Source organism: Calypte anna, chromosome 3, assembly GCF_003957555.1.
Source record: "Calypte anna isolate BGI_N300 chromosome 3, bCalAnn1_v1.p, whole genome shotgun sequence".
Classification (NCBI taxonomy): domain Eukaryota; kingdom Metazoa; phylum Chordata; class Aves; order Apodiformes; family Trochilidae; genus Calypte; species Calypte anna.
Window position 1 is genome coordinate 38,656,554 of NC_044246.1, and position 16,792 is coordinate 38,673,345.

At 38.4% G+C, this 16,792-nt stretch overlaps 1 protein-coding gene across 2 annotated transcripts in view; it reads left to right on the forward strand.

The window, feature by feature from the left end:
• Positions 1-16,792, forward strand: part of MRPS5 (mitochondrial ribosomal protein S5) — a 51,805-nt gene that overhangs the window by 17,060 nt on the left and 17,953 nt on the right. For both annotated transcript variants that reach the window (XR_003987419.1, XM_030448406.1), the window contains exons 3-5: positions 3,058-3,183; positions 3,469-3,702; positions 8,062-8,096. Coding sequence is in view for 1 of the 2 variants with exons in the window: in XM_030448406.1 (XP_030304266.1) it covers positions 3,058-3,183; positions 3,469-3,702; positions 8,062-8,096 (395 nt within the window). In the remaining variant the exon portion in view is untranslated. The remainder of the gene's footprint in view (positions 1-3,057; positions 3,184-3,468; positions 3,703-8,061; positions 8,097-16,792) is intronic.

Consider the following 16,792-nt stretch of genomic DNA (forward strand, 5'->3'; position numbering starts at 1 on the left):
TTATGGCTGGGTCTATTTTAGCTCTGGCAGAATGCATGCAGCCTCTTATTTTGCAAAGGCAAAATAAAGGTAAGGCCACAAACCACAACGAGATGCCGTAGCTACTGTCTTGTCCTTATTTCAGAGTGTTTCTGCAAATGTAAAAAGGAGCACAGTGATGCTCATTTCTGTCTGGGGTTATTATTTCCAATATAAGACATTTCTCCTGCCTATGTATGTGCTCTCCAATTATCTTGGTGCTTTGCTGCTAAATCAGATTTACCTTTCTTATGGTCAGATTTTTATTTTCTTTGTTGCTGTGTTGTCTGTCTGTTGCAAGCAATGTCCCCACCATTGTAATACTCCTGATTGCAGCCTGTGCCTTCTATATTCCCTTCTTGTCACCTTGTCTTAAAATCAATGTGGTATCTGTCATCTTATAAATAACTCTCATCTCTGTAGCCTTCAGGCTTCTCATGTGTTTTATTAAATTCAGCTGCTTTCCAAACACATGATGATATTATTGTAGACTGACTGGATGAACTGTATTTTGGTACCAAATGTGACTTTTTTTGTCTGGTTCTAATTTTGTCAGAATTTCTGTGGTGCTCAAGGCCAAAACTTGGTTCTATCTGACCTCACCTCACTGAATCTGTTGGCACTGACTGATCTTCTTTGGTACAAAACAATCTCCTTACTCTGTGACTTCTGTTACTTTCCCCTGTTGGGATTAAGTGGTAGTAATGTAGAGATATTTTGAATACAGCTTAAAGTGCTGGGTGCATTACCAGCTCAAGAGTTCCCTGTTCTTGTCCTCAACTGCTTACTGCTGCCCCTCTGCAGCCTCCTTTGTACCTGTTACAACCCTCTAGGAGATCAGACAAATCACAGTGGGACTGGGGAACTGTTCCACTTTAAAATAAAAATGTAAATGCTTCTTTTGTAATTCCATGTTTCCAGGCTAGCAGACAGTCAGGATTATCATAAAAACAATGAGATTGCTAGTTACACAATGTTGTCTGAATAGGCTAAGAAGCTTAATATGACTGATCGTAAACCTTCCAACTCATGCAACAGTCTTATAGTCCACTTAAAAACATGAAAAGCTGCATCATGCATTACCTACTTAGCACCAGTCTTTTCCTATACTTAAATTTAATGCAATATTAGGCTCATAATCACTATTTGTAGACAGTCTAGTACTGATCACAGTACTTTTATTGAAAATAACATGCTGAGCCACCCAAGAAGTTTTTCTGTTTGATGAGTTCTGGGCAGGTAAAGATTTTTTTTCTCTTGCCCTTCATTTAGCACATAGCTACATCCATCTGTTTGATACAGTTACTGTTTGTGGGGCTTTTTTGACCTATGGACATGAGGGTACACTTGAATGCCTAGGAAAAATAGGATAATTTCATGAAGAAATTTCTTTTTTATAGGATCTGATGCCTTCCCAGGAGCAAATACAATTCTTACCTCACAGGATATAAGAAGTGTGATAAATGTTGCTGCTGTGGGTGATACACTGGCATTTCTACTTGTCTAAAACACACAATTTTCATTTGTCTGTAATACAGATTAAGTACTTCAGGTCTTTGTTCTATTCCTAGTCTACATACACTGGGGTATGTTATGACTTTCTAGGCCACTCTGCACATGCCCATCTTAAGAGAATACTCTTCTTTAGCTTCCTGGACATGTAGTGTTTTGTGTCCTTCCTCATATACTTGCTCTTCAATGTACTGGGCCTTGATTACTTCATTTAGGATTGTACTTCTCAAAAAAGAATCACAGTTACACAAGGAAAAAGCAAAAAGGAATTGAGAAGGAAATTGAAATGCATTTTTGATTGAAAAAACAGGCATCATACGTTTGAAAGAGCCACCTTGACACTATATACAAACTTAGGCAATACAAAAATAAACCTGGACAATTAGTGGCACCTCTAGAAATCATTAATTGCTCCTTTCCCTCACCGTGTTGCCGATGTAGCAGTTCCAAAGTGCTTGTCAGTCTGTGAGCAGGATCTCTCCACATGCACTAATCTAACAAGGATGAATTTTTGTTGGGAAAGTACTGATTTGAGTATAGTTATTTTAATCCCCCTGGTTTAAAATGTTAACTTTTTGGTATACTTTAATAAACAAGATCAATTTCTAATTAGAGAAGAGGTTAAAACTGCCATAGGAAAGTTGCCTCTGGGCAAAAAATAAAACAGCATGAATCTAAATGTAACAATGATGACTTGTGTATTCCATTTTTGTCTGGACTAACAGGATGAAATAGTCTATGATGTCTTCTTCATCTGATCAGTTTCATTTTGATGTAGTTTGTTTTTGTCTAAGTTATGAGGATATCCTATATTTGGGCAAATAGCTTGAAGTTAACTACTAAATACAAGCTTCCTAAGTCATGTTCTCACATATTGGGTAGAATATCTTCAGACAGTGGATATCATGTATAAAGACAATGAGTGAGGCGGCCTGACCAAAGCCTGAGCTCTGTCTGGAAGTTTAACGTGCCCTACACTCTTCCTCCTTACGTTTCTTTACATTTATACCAGCAAGAAGGGAAGCCTTGTGTTTTGTTAGAACATAGGAACAGCAGTAGATTTCTGGTTTTGGTTAACTTCTTGCGTTTTGTGGGTTTTTAAGGCTAACCCTTGGATATTTGTTGGGATGAGTGAAGTTGATGGTCATTGATATTTGTCCTTGGATAATTGCTTGCAGGTATTGTTGCTCTGACTTAAAAATGAATGTTTTTCATTTCAAGACCAGGAATTAATACTTAATGGGTTAGGAATGTTTGCCTTTATATCAATTTTGAAAATCCTTTTAAAACCCACGCACCGGGCTGTTTGCCTGTGTGATTGGAATCATCAGGTATAGAGGAACATCTTTATACCAGACACATATCATGTAGAGTAGGATATCACCTTCTTATCCAGACAGTAATCCTACGGTTTGGATTCAAGTAAAGTTCAAGCAAGGGTTAATATTTCAAGGTTTTTCTTGTTCAGCTTCAGTTTCCAATATAAGCTGTACTTGTATGTTACTTATGAAAGCTTTTCTATTTCAGTGACAGCTGAGGAGCTATGGAAAGGAGCTTTGGCAGAGACTGGTGTGGGAGTAAAGAAAGCAAGAGGAAAGAGGAGGAAGAAAAAGATAAGAAAGAATCTCAATAGAGGCCAGGAGATCGGTGAAGGTAGATTCAAAAAAAAAAAGGCAGAAAACATCTCTCGATTTTTTTCATGTATAGAGTATATAATAAACTGAGAAATTGCTGTTAATTTCTGTAGTGTCAGAACTGCTCGAGATATTTTTTTCTTTTAAAAAAATCCTGATATGGTTGTTTAATGTTATTCTTGTTTTTTAAGTATAGATTTTGTATCATAAAATGCACTTGAAATATATGGGAGCCTTCTATTTTTCCAGTATGCAGAGTTTCAGTCCTATTGTCATAAAATGTAATTTTTCTCTTATTTTTAAGGACGTTCTGGTTTCCTCTGGCCTGGTCTTAATGCTCCTCTGATACAAAGTGGGAAAGTCCAGGCAATTACTCAGAGAAATAAAGAAGAACGAGACAGGATTCAGGCTGAAATTATTCAGCAAAGAGACACATGGGAGAAGAGAAGAAAAATAAAAATAAAGAGAGAGGGAGGATGGAGTGGAAAATGTTGGGGAGGTGTTCTTCTGGATCCTCCTGACCCAGGTCCTAATGGAGGTAAGAAAACTGAGTATCTAACTTAGCCTTTTTTGATAAATGGCTTGTAGAAAGTGAGATCCAGACTTTTCCTGTGGTTGAAAATTGATTTTTTTTTACTTCTGTCATATATACCTATACACGAAGAAAAGAAACTAAATCAAAGAACAACTTGTGTTCACACAGAGTTGTTAAATCACTGCTTAGTTTAATACAGCTATTAGAGTATGATATTATGTTAGAGATTGTACAATGTTATATTTTATTACAAAGTACTGTATTATGTTGTAGACTGTTATAGGAGTCTTGAAGTGTGCAAACATTTTTCTGTGCTCAACACCAATTTTTTTGAGTATGAATTACAGTTACAGCTGTGGGTTTTTTTATAATTTCTTATAAGTTCTTATGAAATAAATTGGGCTTTTTTTTCTCATTCATATAATGAAATACAATTAAAGATTATGTAGTCTTAATGTAGCTGATAGAAGATACTTATTTATCTATTTGTTGCCTTATCATAGAATCACAGAATCATAGAATCCTAGGGGTTAGAAGGGACCTCGAAAGATCATCTAGTCCAACCCCCCCTGCCAGAGCAGGGCCACCTAGAGTACATCGTGCAGGAACGTGTCCAAGCGGGTTTTGAATGTCTCCAGTGAAGGAGACTCCACAACCTCCCTGGGCAGCCTGTTCCAGGGCTCTGTCACCCTTACAGTAAAAAAATTTTTTCGAATATTCAACTTGAACCTCCTATGCTCCAATTTACACCCATTACCCCTTGTCCTATCACTGGTCACCACTGAGAAAAGCCTAACTCCATCTCCCTGACACTCACCCCTTACATATTTGAAAACATTGATGAGGTCACCCCTCAGTCTCCTTTTCTCCAAACTAAAGAGACCCAGCTCCCTCAGCCTTTCCTCATAAGGGAGATGTTCCACTCCCTTAATCATCTTAGGCAGTCCATCACTGAATCTTAAACTAAAAAATAGTGGATTTGAGAAACTGATTCCAAATTCCTCATAAGCCAGTGATGGAATATAGAGAGAGTCAAGAAAAATTCACCATTCTAGTTCCATACTATGAACACATGACTGTTGTGTTTAAATTCAAGTATATTTTCACCTAGTTTATGCCATTAAAAGAAATGGCAGCCATTTCAAACAACGTTGATGCGTGTATGAATTTTACCTTCTCTATTTTTCCTTGATTTTGCTTTTGGGTGATACTACTGATGTTGATTATTTGCATTGAACTTTGCTTTGTGGAGGCAGTAGTAGGCAAGTTCTGCCAAAAAGAGGAAAAGGTACTACAGTCAAAATAGGAGAATGAAACTTGCAACTTGTATAATAAATGCTCTTGAACAAAACCAGTTTCTGATTAGTGTACACTAAAATAACTATAATCAGTAACAGATTAAAAGGAAATTAATGTCCCCAGGGTTCTTTCAGCATCTTTTTATTCAGAGAGTTAATGATTTTGCAGGGTAACTGGGACATTGGCTGTGTGCAAAGCACTGTCAGGGTGTTTTGAGACCTGAAACTGCCAAACCCAATGAATTCTGTTGTCCTGAGACCATGGCATGGTTGGAATCCCTGGTGTCTAAGTAAGCCTGAGTTCTGATCAAGGTTCTGCAGTTCAGCCCTTCCTAGTGTTCTGGTATTAGATTCTTTGGTAACAAAGAAAGACTGAGAATATGCTGCAGCTTCCCTTCAGCAGCATTCATATTTTTAAATTAAAATGGGCAGAAAGTTTGTAGAAACCTCACTGTTTTAAGCCTTCAGCATCTGACAAATTTGATTGTAACTGATTAATATATTAAAAAAATAGATATTGGGGGCACATTGTGGTTGTATGTGCTTCATTCTTTTAGGCGGATCTTATTCCACTACATTTTTACTTATTGTGGTAGCTATGAGTAGAAAAAGAACAATTCGTTATCTTTCAATCTGAAATAATTTTTTTTTCTAAGTTTACTGTTTTATCTGCAACTGAAGACGCTTCAGAGAGGGAAGGGTGCCTGTCAGCACTCATATCCTCTCATGTGAGCTAGAAGTCTTGTAGACTAATGGATCTTTAAATTGTGCCAAGATGATTATGTTTATAAACACACTGGAGGATGCGTGTAAATGATGAAGCAATACTTGGTGAAGGAATGAGTCCGCAGTTCTTCACCACTATACTGTTCCCAGCTCCCAAGACTTTATCCAGAATCTTACTGTGACTACAGCAAACAAAATAAGTATTAAATACTTTAAATAGCTCTGTTTCTCTATGCTATACTGAAATGCTCTTGTTCCTGAGATAAGTTGGAAAGGCAGGAGGTTGGAAGGATTTCTTGTCTATTTTGCTTCTGATTCCAAGACATGGCATTTTACTCCATTATCCATTGTTTTCAGAATCAGTAGGTTTTTTCCTACAATAAAACTGGTAACAGGATACTCCTTGTAGAAAATGTATCTGTATTAAAATAGAGATAATTTATAAGTATTCTCTCTATCACATAAAAAGAAACAAATATATTTGCAGTTTATATTAAAGCATTTGTGTGCTTTATTAAAGCATCATGTTTTGAAACAAACTCAGAAGCTCAGAGAAAATGGATATTTCTGGCAGTATCTGTGATTTGCAGCATTTCTGCCTGCTTCTATAAAATGGATTTTGAGAAGTGCTAGTGGGATTGCTGAAAGCCAAGCCTAGGGGATTTGCTTGCTGTCTTTTTCTTCCAGCTTGTGACAGGGTGAAGGCCTATGGATAAATCTGTCTGGGCTGCTCTTTGCGTGGTTTTGTGCTCTCTCACTTGACTTGCTGCCTTTGGAGGCAGTACACGTAGATGCCTGTATCATGCCCAGAGCTCTTCAGTATTCTTGCTCTTTCCTCCCCTACAGCTTTGCGAGACATTTCAAAAACATTTTACTTTTTTTTAAGTTTTTTCTAATGACAGAGCAGAAACTTAATACTTTCTGTGCAGTGGAAAGGATGTGTCTGCCACTTAAAGCTGAATATGTAATGTTCACCTGACCAGAGCTCCATTTCAGTGCTTCATTAATACTTTGAAGAAGTGATTTTTATTTTACAATGCAGAATCCTTAACACATACTAGACAAAACAAATGGTACTGTAATTGTCTTTGATGGCAAAGGCAGAATTGGAAATTGAAAGGGAACAAAAAAAGGATGTCTGGCTCTGGGATTCTTAATTATTTGAAGTGGCTGTTGTTTTGGTTTACCCCTCCACCTCCTTCTCTTTCTGGAATTTAATAGAAATATATGTCAAGGAATGCTTGCAGTTTCTTTGAATCCATGTTTATCATCTAATACAAGTTTCAGAATATTCTGAACAATATTGGCCATGATGCAAGTGACCCATTTGATGATTTACATTTTAAAAAACAAACAAACAAACAACAAACATTTACAGCCTTTATGTATATGATATCTGGGGTTTGTTTATAGTTTTAGAGCACTATTTAGGAAAGAAGGCAGTTTACACTACCAACCAGTGAAAACCCAGAACATTCTTTTCTTAATATGTTGTGGGTAGTTGTTTTCAACAGCATTTCTGCCATTGGAAATAATTAAGAATATCAAATATGATTTAGCAAAAATGCTTCAATGTAAGTGGTAAGTTACAGTGATTTCCAAAAGTAAGTTTCAGATTTAATTTGGAGAAAATATATAGCTTAGCTTGTGATCAAAATATTCAGCAGTTTCTGAGGATGTCTATCAGCTTTTCTTTGTGTGTCATTTTTCAAACAAAGCAGTTAAATTTTATGTCTTACTTCACCATTTCTTCCTTTGTGCCTCTGGTTATTTATATTGAGCAGTCTTTGGAGACTGTTTCTATCTTAACTTCCGTGCACACAGGGTACTTTAAAAGATGAGATGAGATATTGATTGCAGTTGAGGTTTGGGTCCTAATAGAACACAATGAATCTATTGTGCAGTTGTCATCTCTTAATTATTGCAGGACCTGTGTTGGAGAGTAGTATTACACTTTAATGGAAATTACCATTTTAACTGAGGCTTTTTTAAGATACTTTTCTTCACAGGTGTTGGTTTTACTTAAGAAATGAAAAGAAACCAACACTCATGCTTTATAGAAGAGCTATGTGCTTTTTTTTCACTGACCTTATTATAAAAGAGATTGAACAGTAATGTAAAACTTTTCTGAGGTCTTATTAAAAAGAAGCAGCTAATAAAGCTCACTTCAGATAAGTTTGTTCAAATTATTTTTACCTTTTCTGCGTATTGCTGAGATTACTTTATAAATAACTGTTACATAAGAAGCATGTCCTTTTTAAATTCTGCCACCTACAGGAAGCTGTGCTGACAGGTAAATCATGCAAGGAAATTTAATACCTTATTTTTCTCTCAACAGAAACTTATGAAGATTTTGAAACAAGAGTCATTGAAGTAAGTATTGCAAATCTCTTAAAGGACTTAAAATAATTCTGACAGTTTTATATTGAGCTTGCAGTTATTTCACCAGTCTTTGCTGAGTCAATTATATGGCAATAGCAATTAGTTTGGTGTTCTGTTTCAACTGCATGACATAATCTGTCATTCATTCGTTCAGGGCCTTATCTTCTCTTTTGAGCATGTAATATCTAATTCAAAGGTGGTTTCAAGTAACTCTGATGTTGAAAAGCCTGCAGATAAACCTTTAATAACTCACAAACTACCCTAATAGGGAACCTAGTGAAGTGTGAAGGTTTTTTCTCAGACAAAACTGCTAGTAAGAAGTTACTGACTGTCATGAGGTCACCCCTCAGCATTTTCTTCCCCCAGCTAAACAAAACAAGGGACCTCAGCTGCTCCTCTCAAGTCTTGTCCTCAAGACCTTTCACCATCTTGGTCGCCCTCCTCTGCACACACTTACATGGAAGTGCTCAAGATTGCACACAGTACTCAAAATGGGACTGCAGCTTAGTGCAATGTGAAGTGGGACAATCACCTCCCTCAACTGACTGGCTAAATTATGTTTGATTCACCCCAGGACACAGATGGCCCTTTTGGCTGCCAGGAGACACTTGACTCATGCAGCTTCACATCAATGCAACCCACAAGATCTCTTTCTGTGGGGCTGCTCTCCAGCCTCTTAAACTCAATTTGTACATAAAACCAGGATTAGCCTGCCCCAGGTGCAGAATCTATCGCTCCCTTTTGGTGAAATTTCACATGGTTGGTGGTTGTGCAATTGCCTATCCTACCCAGATCTCTATGTAAAGCCTCTCTGCCCTTGGGGGAGTCTGCAAACTTACTTGATGTACTCTTGACTCCTGCATCCAGATAATTTATAAAAACATTGAAGAGTTCTGATCCTAAAAATTGAGCCCCAGGTAATCCCACTCTTGTCTGGCCACAACTATTGAAACAGCCTGTTGAAATCTCATTTACTGTAATTCTTGGAGCCTGACTCTTCAGCCAGTTCTCCCAACTTCTTATGGACATGTCTGGCTGTGTGGTGGGCATTTTGTACAGAAGGCTACTGTGAGAGACAGTATCAAAAGCTTTGCTAAAATCCAAAAATACCTACATCTGCTGGCTTCCCATATACTGTTGGAACAGCTGTTTTTCCGTCATGCAAATCCTTTTTAATTCCTCTGTCTGACAAAACTGGCAACGTGCTCTTAATTATCAGAATGCACTTGGAAACAAGTTATTCTGTATCAAGATTTTTCATTTTGATCATAGTAAAATCTCATATTCATACTTTAGTCTCTTTGGATTAATTTGAAGCTTCTTTGGTAGACCTTTCTTCACCTTTGCTGCCTGAGTAAATCTTTCTTGAATTAAGTTCTCATTTTATTTTTTTTTTTCATTTTTAATTTTATGTTCCAACACTTAGAGTGAGATGAATATTTGTAGGGTTCCTTCTGTTATCTTGACAATGCTGTTTTATGCTTTGGATATGGTAACTTTTTATTTTAAAACTAAATTGCTATTTTAAGATCAGCTATGGCTTTTTGGAGTTTTCAACAAAATGTGTGAAGCAGTACTGGTATTCACAAGAACAGATTAAATTAAAGTTCATTTAATGAGGATTATCTTTTCCGTTGATGAATGTATTCACTCTAAATCTGAAGATAACATTTATCAAAGGATCTGACCTTCAGTGGCAATTCATATTTAATGCTCTATATGTCATGTATATCTACCCACACATGAATATAAACCCGAGTTCATTATCAACGCTTTTCTGTTTTCTAAAGTGTCTCTAAGTGGACTCCTGAAAGATTTGTTACTGGTGCTTAGAGATGACAGAAAAGTGGTGAATTTGGACTTTTGTCACAGGTGTTTTGTTGTAATAATAAATGGATTGCATGCTTCTATGCCGTGTTGCATATGCTGTTGTGCATGTGTCTAGACTTCCCCAAAACAGACTCAAATTATAACAGCCTGATATAATTTGATTTCCTCACATCTTTAAGAGAAGTGGCTGGTTACTTACTCTTTCAAATGAACCAGCTTCCTGTGTGAGACTCGTGAGATGTGGGGCTGCAGTTTGGTGATTTCCCAGGGAGCTTTCCTCTTAAGACCAATATTTGTAGGGTCCTGAGATTCTTTGCTTTGGTCATTATTTTTCCATGATAGCCACAATTTGGGTTAGGTGGGCCTGTGTTCCGAGCAGGAGGAGTCTCATGTCCATTCTGCAAACAACAGTTCCTGGTATGGTTAGGGAGTGCCTGATCTCTCCAAATCGCTGTCTTTGCACTGGGACAGGAAGGTACCCAGTTATCTAAACTGACTGTTCCATCAGGGAAGACCAGAAAATGGCAGATTGTACCAGCCTACTGTATCTGCTGTTGAATCATAGAATCATAGAATTGGCTGGGTTGGAAGGGACCTCAGAGATCATCAAGTCCAACACTTGAACCACCGTTGCGGTTGCCAGGCTATGGCACTGAGTGCCACATCCAGTCTCTTTTTAAATATCTCTAGGGACGGAGAATCCACTACTTCCCTGGGCAGCCCATTTCAATGCCGGATCACTCTCTCCATAAAGAAATTCTTTCTAATTTCTAAATTTATAAAAAAAGAACAAGCTTAGGCCTGCTGCACTTGTGGGCTCTAAAGCAAGAACAATGTTGGCTGATGCTGATGTTGCAGCGTGGCTCATTGAAGGGAGGATCTGCACCACCACAGCGGTGGCCTGGACACCGCGAGCTTTTTACTCTGGTGTTGCAAAGATTATTTGAAGCACTTCAGCTGTGTCTGTGTCAAAAGGCACATTGTAACAGGTTACTTGCATGGACACTGCTCATAAAAGGTGATTTTTTGTTAGTGAGTGCTGCAGCTGCCATTGCTTTCAGATAACTGAAAGAACATTTTGCGGAAAAGTGGTTGTTTTGTTACTTTGACACATTGCAACTGGCTGTCAGTTTGGATACTGCAGTAGATATTTACTGCAGTTGGCCTTTCAGTGCTGCCAAAATTATTTACTGTTAAATTCATTAGATTAAACAACAAAATAAGTTGCAATGCTATAGTGTGTTGTAGAAATCTGTTTTATGGCTTTATTATATCTGGATAATAAAAAGCTTTTAGAAGCAGGCTGGGGCTCTACTATCATATGAGATTGCCACAGATGTGAGCTGAGAAAGAGGAGTGGTTTTTGCAGAAAAATAGCAGCAGCGAAAACTTCTATATTCAAATCCAGCAGGGAGCCCAAGATAACTTGAGTCCTACAATTTCCTGATAAAAACAATGAGTTTTGAAATAAGCATCTTCTTTAGCATTCATTTTTTTAAAATAGGTGGCATATATGATGCTATTTCTGTATGTCTTTTCCATTATCTTTATCTTCACAACAGTACAGGAAATCAAAGTAATAATCACTGGAAAATTATAGTTTGCAGCAAGAAATGGAAAGCCATTTTAAAAGAATGCATTATGAGTATACAAAAGCCCTTTTAGTTGTGATTGTGCTACTAAAAAGACTCTGCTCCCTCACTAAAAGTGAGAAAAAGCTTATTAAAGTATTTTCTTATAACATAGAAAGAGAAAAGCTAACTTGATTTTTCCCTGCTTGTAAAATAGAGTACAGGTAAGGTTAAATTTTTATGTAAACTGGAGCTTAAGTTGACATACAACAAAAAAAGCTTTCAGGAGTGAGTGTGAAGGAACACCAGCAGGGACTGCATATTGGTTTTGGTTTTGTCTTTCCTATAGATTATTGTGTTACTTAGGGTACTTGGGCTATCTGTTTCTTTCCCTCCCAACACGAAGGCATGTTTCCTGTTTTGCTCATGTAAACAGGAGCAAAGAAAATGCATAAGAGAAAATTCTCTGACCAAACATAGTAATAATTACTCCTGTTTAAGATAACATAATAATAGTGGTAATTAAAATTACAGCTGTTGTTGACATATGCCATTCTTATTTTAACTGGAAGGCTTATTTCATCTATCATCCACCCTCAAATGAAATTTTCTTCTTTTTTTTTTTCCAAAATCAGCATTGCAGCATAGTAAAAAAAGTAGCCCAGAACTGCACACAGTATTCCAGATGTGGCCTCACCAGGCCAGAGTAGAGGGGGAGGAGACCCTCTCTCGACCCACTAACCATCCCCCATGCCATTGGTATTTCTGGCCACATTGTTGGCTCATGGCCATCCTTCCATCCACCAGCACCCCCAGGTCCTTTTCACCTATGCTGCTCTCCAGCAGCTCAGTCCCCAGCTTATACTGGTACCTGGGGTTGTTCTTTCCCAAAGTCTTTTGGGGTAAGATGACATATTCATATCATCTTCCTTGGAAGTTTGTTCTGTACCATTGCCATGATTTAAGGGGTTCTGATAAAACTGCCAGACAATTAGTATGCAAGGATGAAAGCTGCATGTGGACGTGGCTGTGTAATAACCTTTAGACCTTCCTGGCCATCATGTGTGCTCTCACTTCAGTCTAATGGAGTTGCTTCTGGCATACATCAGGCCTTATCTGTGAACTGTGTGTTAGCCAAAATCTGAGCAGGAGTGAACAGTCACTATTCCCTAGCTGGTAAAGATTAGCAGAAACTCAGTGTTACAAGGTTTATGTTCTTGCATTGAATGTCACCTGAATGTCACGTACTTAACTATGGGAATGCAACCCTTGGCAGATATCAGTGGGGCAGTAGGCAGGGTTGATTGGTTTGTTGAGAACTCTCATTCTGTTCTAGGACTGTTCAGAGATGGTGACACTAGAGAGAACTGACTTGCCATTGAGAACTGACTTGCTTCAGGAACAGTAGCTTTATGTTTACATGTGGAAAGCAGGTGTAAAGTCAGGAAACCAAAGATTTGTTGGGTCCAAATGATGTGAATGATCTTAAGTTTTTCTAAATTTATTGTTACAAAAGTGCATGCAACTAGAGTTATCTGTAGGGAATATGAACATAGAAAAGCAATATAACATTCTACAGTCAGTTGTTCCACATCCAGTAAACAAAAATAAGTGTTAGATGCAGCAGGGGGCTGTTAAGAGAATGTAAGGTCACAGTTACAACTTCCCACAAAGCAGCAAAAAACCCCATGAGTACATGTTTGGTTTTAGACATGAATTAATCTTGGTAGACTTGCTTCTTGTGACAAAAAAAATATTCATTATTACGCAGTATAAAACCTTTGTTTCTTTTTATAAGTCATTGGAAATTGTTTTCTAGCTATTGTTTTTTGCAAAGGATGCGATAAGAAAGGCTTGGGGAAAGGAAAAGCTGCATGAAATTACAGTGTCTGAGATCCACTGTTTGACATCCTTGACTGCAAAATTACATGATGTACAGAATAGTGTCTGAGTAATAATTTAGTTCAAATTAGATGTTGGTTTGAAAGTACTTCTGGGGTATTGGAGTGCTAGGTTTTTAGTACTACAGGGTGTTTTCTGTTTCCAGGATGATACTGACAGTGTCTTTAGACAGAGTGAAAATTTCAGACAGTTTTTAAGGTAGTTCCTGAAATACACTGTCACAGGAAAGAATGAGAGGTCAGAGCTGTGCACTAGAGTTTATTTCTGATGTTCTTGGAGTTGTGAAGGGTTTTGCCCTGTCTTTAGAGTTGCAGACTTCAACTGGTTCTGTTGACTAATACATTGTCCTTTTTATCTTAACACCTGTCAGACTGTGGAAAGATTAATTGGCATTTAAAACATTCAGAAGCTTCTAAGTGGATTGTAATTCAGCATGATTATAGATCATCATTTGAAAAGCAGACAAAGCCATTTCAGATGTGGTGTGGCTTTTGGCTTGCATTATTGTGGAGTTGACCTGAAAAATCTATACTCAGATGTGAGCTGTAGTATGAAGCTACCTTTAGGCACATGCTGTGTCTGCGGGGCATTTGAGTTAATTTTTTCTCAGTGAATTATGAAAGAGAGTTTTACACATGTGGTAGGAAAACTTTCAGCACTGGACATTGTTTAGTCAATAGTTTCTCTGCAGATTTGGTTTATTACTAATTTGGATGAGAACTGCACTTGATGTTTATCCCAGAGCTGTGATGAGTCAGCCTGTATGAAAAACACCTAAAGTAACTGGTCAAAAACTTTAATCAGTTTTGCTGAGAGAGGGGTAGAGGATTTCCTGTATTGCCACTTGGATGCACTGTGAGCAGGATGGGTGGCTCTAAGCTTCCTGCTTCTCAGAGGATATAGCTACTGAATCAAATCTTTCAGGAGAGAAGTACTTTGTTTATTCTACTGTTGGCCAAGAGAGACTGAGGTCATGTCACAAAAGGACTCTCCAGAGCACCCCACAAACTTAGGGGTGATTACTGCCAAGAAGCAGGGGACACATTAGGGAATGCAGGGGATTCAAAGGGATGCAAGGAAACTAACCTAGTTGGTCACACTCATTGGTGGGCTATCCAAAAGCCGCAGGCAAACCAGTAACTTGAAACAGATGAGGATGCAAACCTGAAGGTCCAGGGTGTTGGAGGAGTGTCATTGGAACTGTTCAAACTGCTGAAACAATGTGTAGAGGAAGGACTTGGGGAGGAATGAAGAAGAACAAAGACAGAAAGGAGGAGAATAGAAGGGACTGGCTGCATTTAAGATGTTGCAGTCAGTATGCTTGGCTGACTGAGCCCTGTACCTAATAACCGCAGGTTATTAAATCCTTTCATTAGTATCTCTCTGTCCAATCTCACTGCTTTGTGTGTGTGAAGTCTGCAGGGATTAAGTGCAAGGGAAATGGCACGGATTGGGCTACTCTGGCCAAGCAGGACAAATTCCCAAGCCTGGAGCTCCAGGAGGTCATGTCCACTCCTGACATACGTCATCACCTTGCTGCTTGTGTACTTAGGAGCATGAAACTATGGCATCCTCTCCTCTGCTAGGCTACTGAATTTGGCCCTCCCTAGCACTGACATTAAACATCAGTATGGATTGATAAATTCACTAACTTGATCACACGGTAATCATACCAGAAGACAATATTTTGCTTGCTCTTGAGGCATAGACCTTGCCAGTGTCCACCATTTGCACGCTTGTAGAGAAGCCATATGACATCCTTGTCACTTGTCAGCAATGCTAGTTCTGCTCTCCAGCTAGCTTGTGCAATTTCTGGTTTTTAGGTATCATAAACTGAAGTCACAACTGGGAGATGTTCTGTCATGCTGGTGCAAATCTGCTTTGCCCTGGGTGCTTTTCACAGAGAAGAGAAGGTTGATACGGACGTGCTAGCTCACACAGGCTTGATTTTTATTTACAAGTTTATTTCTCAATTCTTTTGAGTTACTGGCTTCCCAGACCTTTTAACTATGTCACTGAGCCTCTCTAGGCTCACTTGTGTTCAAGTGCTTTTCTTTCAGCACTGCACCCTGCTCTCATTTTATTTTGACCCACCTTGTACCATGTACCACAAGTATGTGTGACCAGCAGTCCTGATGCCATGTGGGCTGCATAAAAAGCAGCAAAAGAAAAGCAGTGTCCGGAGTGTGGCCCAGAGGTGGCAGAGTCCTAAAAATCATGACTAGAATATGATGTCTAGAAAGGAGATAAGGGCAGTCATTTTGACCCGTCATTTGTTCTGCTTTTACAAGAAAAAAGTCTCTTAGGGAAGAGTCTTTTAGGAAAGCATGGCGTTCTTACCTTTTTCCAACAGAGTGCAACAGCTGCTAAGTACTTGAAATCACAGGAACCCCTACCAGCTGTCTCTGACTGTAGCCCATTTCCAGACTTTCAACTCCACCTTTGAAACTGTTTCTTGCCATTTATCCCCTGAATAAATATTTGAGGTGGTTTTGGTTTGTATTTGAGAGACACTGTTCTTCCTTCATCTCCTGAAAGAAAGCTGAAATTGCATTAATCACCATGAGGTAATGGATACAGGGAGTCAATCAATTTGAGGTACACTGATTAAAGTTGAGCATGGATCTGTTTTCAAATTTTAAAAATTGGCTTTAAATCTGGCTTGAGTGGCAATCTAGGAAAAAGAGGTAATTGTGTCTTAGTTTCAGTCACTTTTTTTGAGGTCGTGCTGTTTTAAAAATGGCATGCTGTTGATTGGGCATTAATTAATTCCAGTGTGGTTTAATGATAAGCTTTCAGCTGCATGCTTCATTTCCATGATGGAAGGGAATGGATGCTGAGTGGGCTCCAGAAGAGCACTGCTTCCTTTGATGTAAAAAGGCACAAGGCTGTGGCAGAGAGAATCTAAGGACAGTGTTGTTCCAGCAGTCATGGCTGCTTGTGCACATTATCAAGCTTGAAAGGCCTTCAGAGCGTTTCAGGAGAGATGAAATAGCACTGATTGTGATGGGTGACTGAACACATTTTCCTTCAGAGCTGCTCAGAAACAGCTGAGAAGTGCAGTTTTTGGAAGGCTTCTGGAGAAGCTCATTGCATGTGACTTTATTGCCACCTTCTGGAGAGGGAAAAAAATAACTTTCGAGTAGACTTTTACAAACATCTCAACCTTTCTTTTTGACAAGGTGCATGCCAACTTTTCTTTCTACAAGTACTTATTCAGATGGGCAGTGAAAGATGCAAAACAATGTGCAAAGGAAACGTATTGTGCTCTTGATGCTCCTGGAGACATCTGATTACTTCACTCTCGTCATTATTTTGCAATTTCTGGAAATAACCTATTTCCACAGGCACTTTCATCTTAGGGGGCTTGATTTTTTAGCTTGT